The sequence below is a fragment of the Coenobita brevimanus genome, chromosome 44 (genome assembly GCF_032717465.1).
Source record: "Coenobita brevimanus isolate Jiangsu-jjx chromosome 44, ASM3271746v2, whole genome shotgun sequence".
NCBI lineage: Eukaryota > Metazoa > Arthropoda > Malacostraca > Decapoda > Coenobitidae > Coenobita > Coenobita brevimanus.
In genome coordinates, this window is record NC_136997.1 from 7,011,362 (window position 1) to 7,027,005 (window position 15,644).

The 15,644-nt window shown below is 42.5% G+C and overlaps 1 protein-coding gene across 1 annotated transcript; it reads right to left on the reverse strand.

Annotated features, from left to right (window-relative positions):
* Positions 1–3,254: 3,254 nt before the first annotated feature.
* Positions 3,255–15,129, reverse strand: LOC145398124 (uncharacterized). The gene is made up of 4 exons (XM_080271075.1): positions 15,071–15,129; positions 10,956–11,121; positions 3,778–3,948; positions 3,255–3,423 (listed from the first exon to the last, which is right to left on the reverse strand). The coding sequence occupies exons 1-4, from the start codon at positions 15,099–15,101 to the stop codon at positions 3,255–3,257; spliced, it is 537 nt and encodes a 178-aa protein (XP_080127201.1). The 5' UTR covers positions 15,102–15,129.
* Positions 15,130–15,644: the final 515 nt, after the last annotated feature.

The following is a 15,644-nucleotide window of genomic DNA, read 5'->3' on the forward strand; positions in this document are numbered from 1 at the left end:
AGAATAGGGTAGCGTGATCATATCAGAGAATTTTAGAGATTAAGAGAAATAGGGTAGCGTGATCTTATTTGAGAAATTGTGGGAAATGAAGTACATGATCATATTAGAGTTTATGGGAAATGTGGTAGCGTGATCTTATTAGAGGGTGTATGGGAAATGTGGCAGCGTGATCTTATTAGAGTTTATGGGAAATGTGGTAGCGTGATCTTAATTAAGAGGGCGTGAGTAGTTAGATATTAGCACACCTTGTGGGCCACTCAATCTCATCTGTACTACTCCTTAAAGGATAGCAAAACTCGAACTCGAAATAACTTAACCTAAGATTTACTAAGCATTAAGAACTGAGACAGATTACTCTTCAAACGGTGAATGAACCCAAACGAAATAATAATGAGGATCAACCTCACTAGAAATATGAAACTTTACATGCTAAAATAATATTCAAAGAATACTGATACACATGAATATACTAATCCTGTGGTCACAGTTGGACTCTCAGGAAGATTCAAAGAATACTGATACACATGGATATGTTAATCTCGTAGTCACAGTTGGACTCTTCGGGAAGATTCAAAGAATACTGATACACATAGATATATTAATCCTGTGGTCACAGTTGGACTCTCAGGAAGATTCAAAGATTACCGCCAAGATATTCTCATAAGAGTAAATTCGCTGAACTCGAGAATCATATGAAGTAAAGTTACAATAATTATATGAACAGTGATCAAATGGTCTGTAATCAAAATGGACCAGCCGATATATTCGTTACTTTGGCTATATGAACTAGGGAAAAAGGGGGGGGGCGTGATTTAGTGTGATGCGTTTAGCAGTGGCTTGAATGGACAATCTCTGTAATGATGGAGAGAAGCGGTAGTCTCATAATTCAGTACAAGAAGGATCAAGCGAAATATCACAAATTTAACTTACGTATATGAGAACTTATCACACGAGGGACGGAGGGGAGGTGGGGTGAGAGTTCGGGTACTAACCTGTAACGATGGAGAGAAGCGGCGGTCTCATTGCTTGGTGCAGCTCTCCCCGCCTTTTATAAGCTTCAACACAGTGTTCAGGAATGGGCTGAAACTTTAACTGATTACTTTGTAGTATTTTGTTTCTACAAGATCTCCAAAGAATACGAGATATACGTTTGCACTCAACATACATAGATAAATGACTTACGATGTTTAAAATTTTTGTAACAAGGTACAAGAACTTTAATCATAACGAAGCCAGATTAATTAGGAATTCGAACAGTTTTATTACCCTCATCGTTTACATATGCTTATGTGACTAAACATGACTAAATAACATGAATTTTGTGCTTCACAAATGACTATCATTAGCAGCCTTACTTCAGACACTCTCAATTCACCAAGGCATAGTTCAATAAGGGGTTACTATTGACTTCGGCAGGTAGATCTCTAGATCAGAATATGACGAAAGACATTCGCGATTATTAATCCCTACTAAAATTTCTGCCGTTATACTTCTTTGTTGATACGGCTGGTTCATTATGTATAAACATTAATGATACTCACAAAAGTACTCAATTTGGTACTATCAAGAACAGAATCATGATCATATTATGAATATCAATTAAGACGACTTAAATATAGAACTTAATGGTTACATCATGAACTGTACAGACTATATTTATAACATTACAGTACCTAAGCTTAAGATTACATTTACAATACTAGCTTATACTAACTTATACTATACTTAAAATTATGGCACTACATGGGTCCTTCCTCCGGAAAAAAAATAAATAACATCGAAAGTCAACATTCAAATTATTCATCTATATTTCCTAGGGACGTGTGCGGACGGGACGGACTTACTAAATTTGACCGTGAATGCAACTCTATAAACAAATATTTCCCTGAATCTTCCTCCAATAAGTGGCACCTGTCGGTCCACAAGTAAAATCACGTTCCTCAGGGGGAGGCTTCTCTGCCATGGTAAACTCTCGAAACCCAGTGGAGAGGTGTGCCCCAGCCAACCTCCTGCCTGGGTGGCAACATTGTCGTCTCACCTGGACTAACTCGTACTCTCGCTGCCAGGATCATCCCAGGGGGGCTTCCCATTCACACAACATATGGACTAATCGCATTCACACTCTCATCCATTCATTCTTATGCTTCCAGCTCTCCTCCTAGCAATTGACGAGCAAATGTCAGGTCCTGAAGTCACTGTTTCATCCTAGACTGTGTTGACTGTAACTTGGGAGGGTAGGTGCACATTACCCTTAGGATTAAGGCAACTTTCCCACTGAACTGGGCTGTGCCAAATACCCCAAACTCCTATGAACTCTATACACAAGATGAAACTCTCTGAACTCTCGATAGATGAAACTTCTCTTGAACTCTAAATTGTATTAGAGAGCTTCTTTAACCAATGAGAATGTGAAAAGTATGAGATATATCAAAAGTATGTTGTAAGGTGACTAGAGTAGTGTTTACTGTACTTGCTGGATCCTCCAAAAGGCACAACTAAACTACACTGAAACATTTATTCAGTATTATTGTGTCATTAATTAAGTGAGATTAAGAGAAGGAGAAGAAGGATGAAGTAGTTAGTGTTTCCATACTCTGTTCTGAAATCTGAGAGAAAGAGAGAGAGAGAGAGAGAGAGAAATGGGAGAAATGGAGTTCCCCCGAGCTAAGCCCTGTATTGGACGATATAGCCCCGCTATGGTTACAGGAGCGAGCTACCACTCCCGGCACGGCAGCCCGGGCGAGGCTCGAACTCGCAATCCCCCGATTACGAGTCCAGCGCGCTACCACTGTGCTACCGCGCCCCCCCTAGAGAGAGAGAGAGAGAGAATGAGTATGACCTGTGGGATGCCTGAGGTGTACAAGCTAAAAAAATTATTCCCTTTTGTTTGAGCTTCTTTATTTTCCATTGTGGCTGTATTTTTTGTGACATGAATACAATATATTATGTATTTTATATATCGAGGCTCTAAATACTATATTCACATGACAGATCTAGTACTACAGTGCAATAGTGTGGACTGCATTGGTGGTTCGGCATATGGCTGGCTGGCACGAGTTAAAACGAGTAACACTTTTAGTTCATTTAAGTGACTCAGAGACAAAGCCATTCATAAGCCGACCCCTTGTCTGACAGCAGAAAGAGTACAAGAGGAAGTACACCTCTGGACTGCAAAGGTTAACCTGTCATATACAGAGATTAACAAGTCAAGTGAAAGTGCCACACCGACCCCTCCACCTCAGAGTCTCTGAATTCTAAACAGTAACCGGGAGTTGTCGTCGGCGGGGTAGGAATTGTCCGGTCTCATCCCTGTCCATTCGGTCGCTGGGTAAGAGTAACCCGTTCATGGCCACCCACACACCGGGGCCAGCTGCTTGTACCCCCCCGAGGGCCACTCCAAGGTTGAAATCCGCGTCTGAGTCCCTGGAAAGAGAGAAAGCGTGTGAGAGAGAGAGAGAGAGAGAGAGAGAGAGAGAGAGAGAGAGAGAGAGAGAGAGAGAGAAAAGGGGGGTTGCACCGAGTCTTAACCACTATCATAGTCCTGACAGAAAGGAAGAAAGTTTGAGAGAGAGAGAGAGAGAGATAGAGAGAGAGAGAGAGAGAATGGAAGAAAAGGAAAGAAAGGAAAGATGACAAATACCCTACTCTTGAAAAATTGTACCCACCTAAAAATCTCTGGCGTATGGGCATCTTTAAGCACTGAGACAGAGATGAACTAACAGGAGAACGTAGCGGTAGAGACAATAGACAAGACGACAAATATCCCACTCCACCCACCTGAATTTCTCTGGAGTGTGGGCGCCCGTAAGCACTATAGTTTTCTTACTGACGCCCCTGTGCCTTAGGTGGCTGGCCAGGTGAGAGGCGGTGAGGAGGAGGGTGTCCGTGCCGTGTGTGACCACTATCTTTATCTGTTTGGCATCACATACGCGTTCCACTAAGCTGTCTCTGCAAAGGAGGAACGTGGAAAAGATCGTCATTATCATCATCACACATCTACCAGAAACTGGAACAGGAAAGTAAAGAACCTTGAAAAATCATCATCTTCATCATCATCATTATATCTCTCGCAGAAAGAGGAATAAAACAGTAGAGAACTGTGGAAAAGTACGAAACTATTATTATTATTATTATCATCATCATCATCATCATCATCATCATCATCATCATCATACCATGCTAACTTCCCCAAAGATAAGAACAGGAAAGCAGAGAAACTTGGAAAACTGTCATCACCATCATCATCATCGTCATCAACAACAACATTTTTCTTAACTTCTTTATACATGGTATATATGGAAGCAGTAAATATAGAAACAGTAAAGCAAAAAAGTTGGAATAATTAATAAGCCCTAAACATATCATAATCATCATCGTCGTCGTCATCATCATCTTCCCATCAGTCTTTCCCAGTGAGTACATTCATCATCTTCCCAATAGTCTTTACCAGTTAGTACTTTCAGGATGAATATCTTGCACGTGTTTGGTGAATACATGACTGAAAGGTTGAACTATTCACTTGGCGGTCTCTGGAATAGGAGTAATATAGTTGGCAGAGGTATGCATTCTCAGAGGACTTTGTGGTTGGTTACTGTTGATACCTTCCTGACCTCTTTTCCTTCCTAAGAACAGGGTGAGCTTGAGTCTATAGACCAGGAAAGACAGATCACATAAGTGAGAGAATTAACAGCATACCCAGTAAAATGGGCCACACAGTAATTTGAAACGTCGTCTGTGGCACTTTGGAGCTGCGGACTGAGAGGCCCTCCGGCAGTACTTCTTTGATTTTCCCTGGAATGATTATTGCTTCCGTGGCTGGGAGCCATCTGGGTGTGCCTTGCGCATTACAGAGGTTATTCTTTCGGGCATGGAAGCATACTTTCCTTTCTCATATCCTTTGACTAATACACGAAACCTTGGTTTAATCACGCTTGTTCTAATGCTGTCCGCAACAAGGAGAGGGCCAATAAAAGGTACCAGAGCCAACCCACCCCTGAATCACATCTTTTGTATGTTTCTGCCCGGAATCGTGCTAAGTCTGTTCTTCGCTCTGCTAAAAATAATTTCATCCGTACTAAGTGCTCTCAACTCTCTAACTCGAATTCTTTCCGCTCCTTCTGGCACCTTGCCAAAAACCTTTCTAACAACTTTACCTCATCATCCTTCCCTCCTTTTTTCTACTCTGATGGCTCTGTAGCTATTTCTTCTACTGATAAAGCAGATCTCTTCACTCAGACTTTCTCCTCCAATTCCACCTTAGACGATTCCGGTGCTGTTCCTCCATCACTTCCCCCCTCTGACTTCTTCATGGCTGACATTAAAATTTCTTCAGCTGATGTATTTTCTGCTGTCTCAGGCCTCAATACTAATAAGGCATATGGGCCTGATGGAGTCCCTCCTGTTGTTCTCAAGAACTGTGCTTCTGTGCTTACACCTTGCCTAGGCAAACTCTTTCGCCTTTGTCTGTCAACTTGTACCTTTCCTTCTTGCTGGAAGTTTGCTCTCATTCAGCTAGTCCCAAAGAAGGGTGACCATTCCCAACCCTCTAACTATCGTCCAATTCCATTAACATCCTGTATCTCAAAAGTTTTCGAGTCTGTTCTTAATAAAAAAATTTTAAAGCATCTTTCCTATCACAACCTTCTTTCTGATCGTCAGTATGGGTTCCGTCAGGGACGCTCCACCGGCGATCTTCTCACCTACCTTTCAGACTCCTGGTCATCCTCCTTTCGGGACTTTGGTGAAAGCTTTGCCATTGCACTTGACATCTCAAAGGCTTTCGATCGAGTCTGGCATTAATCTTTAATTTCCAAACTGCCCTCTTACGGTCTCTATCCTTCTATCTGTGCCTTCATCTCTAGCTTCCTTTCTGGTCGTTCTATAGCCGCTGTTGTAGACGGCCATCGTTCTTCTCCTAGATCTATTAACAGTGGTGTTCCTCAGGGCTCTGTCCTATCACCAACTCTCTTCCTTTTATTCATCAATGACCTTCTAAGCTGTACATCTAACCTTATCCACTCATACACTGATGACTCCACCCTTCACCTTTCCATTCGATTCCCGCGACATCCATCTCAACAGTTACTTCAACAAACAAGGGATGAAGCTATGGGACACCTAATGTCTGACTTGGCTCATATCTCTAACTGGGGTAAAAATAATCTTGTTGTTTTTAATGCATCAAAGACTCAGTTTTTGCACCTATCAACCCGACAAAATCTTCCACAGGTATACCCACTAATGTTTGATAATATTCAGCTTAATCCTGCATCATCCTTGAACATGCTTGGGGTTTCATTTACTCGGGACTTGTCTTGGAAAGATCATATTACATCTCTTGTAAAATCTGCTTCCAAGAGATTGGGTGTGCTAAGCCGACTCCGTTCCTTCTTTACCCCTGCACAATTGTTGACTCTATACAGGGGTTTTATCCGCCCCTGTGTAGAGTACAACTCTCATGATGTGTGGGGAGGCTCCTCACATACAGCTCTTCTCAATAGGGTGGAGTCAAAGGCTTTTCGCCTCATTAACTCTCCTCCTCTTACTGACTCCCTTCAACCTTTGTCTCTTCGCCGCACTGTTGCATCTTTATCCCTTTTCTATCGCTGCTTCAATGGTCACTGCTCCTCTGAACTGTCTGCATGCATTCCTCCACCCCTACGACTGGCGCGTAGCACCCGTCTAGCAGCAAACTTTCATCCCTTTTCTGTCCAACTCTCTAATGCAAGAGTTAACCATTACTCCCAGTCCTTCATTTATGCAACAGGTCAACTCTGGAACTGTCTCCCTCTGTCTGTATTTCCTGCTTCCTATGATCTCCAGTTTTTCAAACGTAGTGTGTCCAGGCATCTGGAAATGATCGGATCTTGAATTTGGCTCTCTTATATTTTGTTTTTCTCTTGGAAGGAATAGTTTTGCAGGCTCTTTGCCTTTGGTTCCTTCTTCCTCACATAAAAAAAAAAAAAAAAAAAAAATTCACACACCATTCAAACCGCGGAGTCCTGGCTTCACCTCACAGGCTCAACCGTCTGCACATATATACACTCACTCTCACGAAGCGAAAGATAGTGTTATGTTTTACTCGATGTATGTGTGTGTGTGTGTGTGTGTGTGTGTGTGTGTGTGTGTGTGTGTGTGTGTGTAAATAAAATAAACTTGTGTTTATTTAATTTAACAAAACTTTGTGGGGTGGTTGACGGCCAGCCAAGGGGTTGACCACTATTCTTGAGAGCAACTGTTCAAACGTCAGGGTCATAGGGTCAGGCCATATCATGATCTGGTGAACGCAACATAGCTGTCTCCCAAGTCAGATCAAACTTGGATGAAGGGCTGAGACTAAGGCAAGAAAGAAGGGCTTTAATTTTCAGAACAATCAGTCAAAGGTTAAGGTCAAAGAGCAAAGTCAGATATTCAGCCCTTGGAACAATAGGCTGGCACTGGTATTGCCCTCTCTACTGTAAGTGGTCTTTCTTCTTTGTTTTCTCGTGTGTGTGTGTGTGTGTGTGTGTGTGTGTGTGTGTGTGTGTGTGTGTGTGTGTGTGTTTCACACATGGGCTTCACATACACCTGTCGAACAGAGTCAGTCGTTAAGACAGAAGATTGATCAGAAGCATAATGTTTAATCCACCCACTAACACTGCACCACTAGACCGGAAAGTCACTGATACATAGGCGGAAAATGGGACTCTGATATTTGCCTGCCTTTCACGCCGTGAGCTTAGACACGTAGGACTTTCATTTCCGTTTCCCTTTCAACCCCAGTGACGTCATTTTGAGTGTATTTTTGTTGTTCCTGGTGATTTATTCAACCTAGGAAAGACCTCGTGCTGAAGGGGTATATCTTTATCTAACCACTTCGGTGCTGGAGAACCGTCATTTGGTGGCACCGATATAACTGGGCGACTCCACTGCCCGGTTCTACAGACGTCCCTCATTTCCCTTCCTGTCCCCCAGACGAGGATGGTGGACTGCAGGAAGAAGTCACCTTCAGCCTGCAGTCCACTGGGTTCACTCTTCGGATGACCCTTGGGATGCTACTACTACTACTACTACTACTACTACTATTACTACTACTACTAATGTTACTGCTAGTGCTGGTGCTGCTGCCGCTGCTGTTACTGCAACTACTACTGTCTATCTGTCTATCCTCTACAGTTCGGAAGGTCTATCCTGTGCTGAATAAGATGGTTAGGAGACAACAAGAGTAAATTATTTTAAAAACATCACAGGAGTCAGTGGTTAAAGTTAGGGATATTATTTTACTTATTCTTTCAATCTACTAATGATTATACTCAAAGCGAATTTTTTTTTGTTTGAGTGGTTACATATTACCTTCAGTAACATCTTCCCTACTAGAAGTCTGGGAAGAATAATATAACCTACACCTTTTTTACTCTAATGACATAAAAATGCCATCCCTGCATCTGGAGTTCTGAGTTGCAACAATAGATGAACACTAGAATATGATCCAGGTCACGAAGAAGTGCTGTGGAAAGGAGGTAGAGCCGTAGCGTTTTTTCTGCCATTGAGTTTTGAGAAATAAGCCGCAAAAAGGACGAAAATCTGGGCCAAGTTAAGGTGAAAGAACTACATATAACAGCAGTAAATAGCGCTTCACCAGAAACCCAGCTGGTGGTATCTTGTGTACTGCGGGAATGGCTCAGTCTGGTGGTGTGGGTGTGGCAGTGGGAGTAGGAAGTAAATATGTGACGCAGGACAAACATTGATGACGCTGACTGAACTGTACCCGCAGGACACCAGAATTGCCCCGGCGGAGTGGAAGAGAAAATAAATGTTATATATGGACTACTCTGTATGCTACCTGTGATACATAAACTCTTACTGATATAATAATAATAATAATAATAATAATAATAATAATAATAATAATATAATAAAGACGTCATTACACTGAAAGGGTTAAAAAGTTCACTACGATGTCTTAATAATGTTATCATCATACTAATTTATTCAAGGTCGGAGAGCAAACTACGCTACGTTTATATTAACTTAGCCCAGATTTTCGTCGTTGTAGTTTTTATTCCACGTAGTTCAGTGCCAGAAAAAGACAGTGCTTCGACTCTACATCTATAGCACTCCTTCGTGACTAGTAATATGTTCTAGTGATAATATATTATTACAACTCAGTGTTCACGATGAAAAGATGGCAATTTTAGGCCAGGTTAGAGTAAAAAGTGTATAGTACCAAAGATTCTGATGAAGTCTATAATCTAACTCTATTCGGAAATTCTCAACAAAATTAAACTGTGTGAATGTAACAAAGCAAATTTAAGAGTCATTGTACTGAGAGGGTTAATGAGGGTTGCTTTTAATCTCCTCACTGCCAGACGTCCCTCCTGATATCATGCATGTGGTCTAAGGTTCAGACATCCGACTGTGCTATGTGACCTTGATTTTAGAGTGAAGGTTCTCAAAATCACGTTAGTTCATCTTTGCCTGATCCTCAACATTTCCACCACTTTTGGTCCAAATCGGATTAAAATTGTTTAAGTTTTCTTTTTAACCTCAAGCTTTGACCTACTGTTCTCAAAATGTAATCTCTTCATCTCTGGCCGCCCATAAACACTTACACCAGGTTTTGGTCTAATCTAATCAAAACTACTTGAGTTATAGGGGCACACCTTTGACCTACACCTGTGACACTGACCTTTCATTGTTCTCATTATTCAGTTTCTCCTTCCTGGCCTTACCTTCTGCCCTCTCATCATCTTTTGTCTAAATCTGACAAGGTTTTTTAGTTATTTTGTCCATTTGCCTAAATCTGACAAGGTTTTTTGGTTATTTTGTCCATACCCCAACAGACATAATGACACACACACACACACACACACACACACACACACACACAACCACACACACACACACACACACACACACACACGCCACACTATCATTCGCGCGTGTGTAACTAGAGGTGATACTGGAGATGCCACAGTGCTGATCCACAAGAAGGAGCTATCAGAAGGCTTAACACCCGCGACCAACAGTTGGTCCAAGAGCCAAATATCTGAATGTGTCTTGTGACCCTGGTTTTCCATCGATTGTTCTCAAAATCGATTTATTATTTCATTCTTGTCTTACCCTCAACCCTCCCACCAAGTTAGTCTAAATCGGATCAGAACTCGGTGACACAACACCACTCTAGCAAGTATTGAGCAAGATCATGTGAGGCTTGAGAGAGGAGTGAATCTGCTCCCTGGGAGTGTGTCCTCGTCATTTCCTTTCATTTAATACAGGAAGGTCATTCTACCAGTGATAATGCTATCGTTTTATCAGTGGTGCATGCCAGTGACTGAAACAGTACATACAGGAAGCTGGGGGTGGCGTGCTGATAACTAATTCACTTCCTGATTCTGAGATGCTCCCACTCTGATTATAAACCCATTCACTTCGATGACGTATTTCCTATTGATTCTTGCTACATCCAAACGAGAGCCTTACACGTGCCTCTGTGCACTCTGGGTGGAGCAGCTTCTGCGTTCACCCGGGAGGCAGACCCCCTATTCCCCAGCACCTTCCTGTGGGAAAGGCTCTGGTCCGACCTTAGTGAGACACTGTCTACCAAAAGGGGGCGCCAGATCTCTACATGGTGTACGTATTGTACTGTACTGTAGGAAGACCCCACAGAAGTAGTTCTTTACCTGTGGCCGACGTGTCTGCTCGGCCAGACAGATCGGTGTTAAACAACAACAACAACAATCTCCAGTCGAATCTATTGATTTCCCCCAAGAGCGCCTAACTTACCCACAGGGTAGGAGTTTCCCCGCGGTTTTCACCTAATGAACAAAAAAACAAACAAACAAACAGTAAATATATTGCTAACCTGTCTTGGTTTGAATTGTCCTGGCTGTCCTTCCCACGGAGGACATTTACGGTGATGATGATGATGATGATGATGATGATGATATACAGATACACATAAATCCAGTACCAACCTGTCTTGGTCTGTGATATCCTGGCTGTCCTTCCTACACAGTGTCTCTATGGTAGTGATGATGGATCGTGCGGGACGCAGACGCTGCAACACACGACGCACCGCTGGCTCCCCTATCTCAAAATTGTACCCTCCTTTAGTGCGTGGGTAGTCCTTGTCGATGGTACCTGTGGAAGGCACGGACAATTATTGTCAGTCTTCCTTTACCTGACGGAACTGGGCCACTCACAACTTTAATATTAAGTCGAGGTTGAGTGAAACTCTGTAAGCCTTAGCTACGAGGTACGAAGGAGTCTTCTTGGTTACGATTCTCTTGTCGCTTTAATTAGGCGTAAAATCACCATCTCTCCATATTCAATGCTAAGCTGAAATGAGAGATTAACACTGGAATATGGTGCTAGTCACGAAGAAGTGGTACGGAAATGATGTCCAGCAGTACTGTTTTCTTTTTCCGTCATTGAGCCACAAGGAATAGGCTACAAAAGGACGAAAATCTCTGCTAAGTTAAGGTGATAATCAACTTTGGTCAAATCAGCCCTTCGGTCTGACTAAGCCTGACCAGCCAGCTGAGCTAAAAGAGGTTAAGGAATTTTGTCACGTTAGAACAAACGCACAGTAGAATTATTTAATCTTTGGGCTGTATGTGTACAGGCACATCGCTGCCATCACTTAACAGACGAATACTCCTGATTGGGTGGGTTGCAGGAAGGGTAGCCTGTTGGTGGAAGAAAGGGCGACGTGGAGGCGATTTGTTCATGGTCGCCGTCTCCGGAATTAACGTGTTTGATAGACAGCGAGACAAAGAGGGGGAGAGAGGAAAAGAGGAAGGGGAGGGGAGGGAGGTGAAGAAGAAGAGAGTTTTTTCGGCATGTGTTTCAAGTAAAATGTAAGAGAGTCGATAGTCAGTATTGTCGGCTCTACTTCTGCGATGGCATAGTACACTTCCGCGTCTCGGTTCCGTAATAGATCGCCTGTAGTATGCAAATATTCTTATCTTCTCCCATATGCCGCTTCTGTCCATGTAAATATATGCATGAATGTAACAGATTCAAAGGGATGGATCTAGATGTGTATATGTGTATTTTCCTCCACAGTGCCGTAACTGAACAAATGGATGGAACAAATTCTCTCTCTCTCTCTCTCTCTCTCTCTCTCTCTCTCTCTCTCTCTCTCTCTCTCTCTCTCTCTCTCTCCAACACCACAGTCTCGAAGGAGGTGCCCACAAACGAATGGCCTCGTCACCCTGGCCTCCGCTCTGTCTGCCCTCTCTCCAGCTCACACACGCCTCTCATAGCTCTCTACCCAATCCATCCATCTCATCCTCGGTCTCCCCTTCCCCCTCCTACCCCTCTCTTACACACACTCGCCTCGTCAGTCTCATTTTCTATTCTGTCCACTTTACCAAATCACCTCAATATTTTCCTCGATGGTTCTCGCAAATAAAGTGTAATTGTTTATATTTTGTGCAAGGTTCAAGTTGCACCGAAATTACTTTGTCTTCACAGCAATATCAGTGAATGTGTTGAATGCAGCTGTATTTCTCTCTGCATTATTTGTATTTGTAATTACACCTGCGCGTGCAAAGGTGTAAGCTAACTATCATTTTTCTTGGTGTATGTGTGTGTGTGTGTGTGTGTGTGTGTGTGTGTGTGTGTGTGTGTGTGTGTGTGTGTGTGTGTGTGTGTGTGTGTGTGTGTGTGTGTGTGTGTGTGTGTGTGTGTGTGTGTGTGTGTGTGTGTTTGTCTGTCTGTCTGAACAAAATAAAGCCGTTTTTATCCGATTTATACCAGCGTGGTGAAAGACTTCAGGTCTTACCATGGGCTGACCTATTTCTTTTTTTAGAAAAATAGACCAAAGGTCGTCGCATGCAAATGTCAGCATAAACAGTTTTGGTTCTATTTAAGCCACATTTGACGGAAGGACTGAGGATAAGACAAGAATAAGCCATTCGATTTCGAGAACAGTTACTCAAAAGTCAGGGCATAGAAAGTAAAACAAAAACAAAAAAAGTTCGATTATTTTAACGCAATCACTTTGGATTTAATCTGAACCAAATTTGGGGAAAATGCCGAAAGTCAGACGAGGATGAATAGATTTAATTGCGAAATCGATAGGTCAAAAATCAAGTCCAAATGATTTGGAAAAAAACAGTTTTCATTCAGTATCGACCAGACTTGGTGAGTGTCAGGCGAAGATAATGTAATCCAATTCTTAGGAACAATCAGTCAAACGTCAAGGTCACGGGGCAAAATCAAAAGCTGAATCCTTAGACCAACAGTAGGGCGCCGGTCTTGCATGCTCTGAATGCTCCTTTTGTGTGTGTGTGTGTGTGTGTGTGTGTGTGTGTGTGTGTGTGTGTGTGTGTGTGTGTGTGTGTGTGTGTGTGTGTATTTGCACTGATAAATCGTGTTCCCTGGATAAAAATAAGGTCATGGCAGGTAATACTGTTCTAGTGTAGATAAGGTGAGGGCGGGATGAACGAGACCGATCACTAATTACAGTTCTTATCTTTGCCTGGCCGATAAGGGGATGAGAAGGAGAGGTACAGCGAGGGAAGGGAGGAAGAGAGATGAAGGGAGGGAGAAAGGAGGTAAATAGTAAGGGTGGTGGGAGAGGAGTGAAGGGAGCAAGGTAGGGAGAGAGGTGAAGGGAGTACCAAGGAACACAAAAGAATCCCCCAAAGAACAGATTAACTAATAGTTCTTTCGAGGCCAGTTAATAAGGGGAATGGTGTGACTAAGATATCTATTTATGAGTTATAACACATTGCCAAAGTCAGAAAACCCCTCCACCCACCAGTGTCTACAGCCCAGCCAGTAGGGAAAAAAAAAAACAAGAACTACCATGGAGTCTAGAAAAACTGTCATGGGGGCAAGGATGAATGGTCGCCTCAGTCTTAACGTGTAAGGGAAGGTGACACCGAAGCAGCATTAGGTACGGCATGTAAAAATGTTCTGCGGTTCTGCCCTCCATGCTTTGTGATACAGAAAATCATTGAATGTCAGAAATGTACCGTATTATTCAGGAGTGAACATGTTTAGCTGGATTTGGAGCCGGTATTCTCATCGGATAAGGAAACTCCCTAACACCTCCTCCTGACCGATTAATTATTCTTAAAACACCTTGCCGTCCTCTGTTACTTAAATCATTCTAACATCACCATACTCAGAAAAAATAACGTCCACAAATGCATCAACCAGCCGTATCCAAAAATAAATCGGTAAGGAAGAGGTGTAAGGGGGCTTCCTCAACTCCGAGAATATGACCCTAGAAGGTACTTTACAATCCTGCTAGAGAAAAAACACTTAGCTTCATTTGACTCGAAACGCCTGCCAACAGTTTTACACTCATAACGTCTAGCTTAATTCACCCGGTCTATTGTGATGTGTTTTTTCAACTTCAAAGTCATCATGTCTGTCTTTTAGAGTTATAAGTACTTTGGTGTGAAAGAAAGAAATGTTGGTGGGATGGCAGGAGTGAGGAGTGAAAGATTAATACCACCTAAGAATGAAATGTTGTGGATTTGATCATATCCCTAGTTCCATTGCAATCAGACTTACCTATATTTACTTAGTACGCTGTTATTTACTTTTCATTTTATAGTTTTTTCTTGCGACCCTCACGCAATTTTGGTCAGCTTAAGGGAGACTTTTTGAGCCCTTCCGATATGAGAGGCGTTCTGTAAGCTGAGAAGGACGGTTTGAAGTTAATTAATAAAACTTTAAAAAGACATCTGGGGGACTGAAGGAGTTAATGTACTTTTTAATCATATGTACAGGCATGAGTAAGTCGGCGACACTTCTCTGCAGGCTGAGGCAATGGAAGAGGTTACGTGAACTATTTTTATATAGCAGCAGCATGAAGCAGACAACAAATGAGTGTGAGTAGGTAGAACATAGTCGTTTGAAGGGGAATGGGCAATTTGGAGGCCGAACACAATACTATCAAAGGATTATCTTCGAACTTTTGCTCATGGTTGTATACTTGTATTCATCGTATGTTTACTGGAGAAGAGAAAATCACTCGGAAATTGAGCATCATCCGATGGGAGCATAAATATAACAGTTCTTACATATTCTTGTCCTGGAAGTATTAACAAGTCTCAGTCGCACTCACCTCCCATTTGTAGGATCAGAATCTCCTCCATGCTGGTAAAGGTGAGTCGAGAATCTCTTATAGTGATCCTATGTCGTCTATCCGACCCCTTCCCTCACAACCGCTTCTGTCGTCTACTGATTTCTCTCACTTACAGGGCATGCCATACCTGTAGCAACAAATGTAGAGTTAGCACTTATACTCCGTTTTTCTTTCCTTTTTGTAGCCTAGTAGTAGTAGTAGTAGTAGTAGTAGTAGTAGTTGTTGTAGTAGTAGTAGTAGTAGTAGTTGTTGTTGTTGTTGTCGTAGTAGTAGTAATCGCAGCCTTCAGGCTAGTCTGGATGTGAACCCGTGGACTGCAGGTTGAACTTGCCCTTTTGTTGCAGTCCACTATCTTCCTTTCAGGGGACAGGGAAGGGACTGAGGGTCCGTATGTATTACCGGTCAGATCCACAGCAGGTCATATTGATGCCACCACATGAAAGCATCCCCCTCTCTCTACTAGATGATTTTATTCGGTTTAAGGGAGGGCTGCAGTTAGCAATGGGATGAATGCGGTATACCTAACCCCTACAGCATAAGTCTGTCCTAAGCA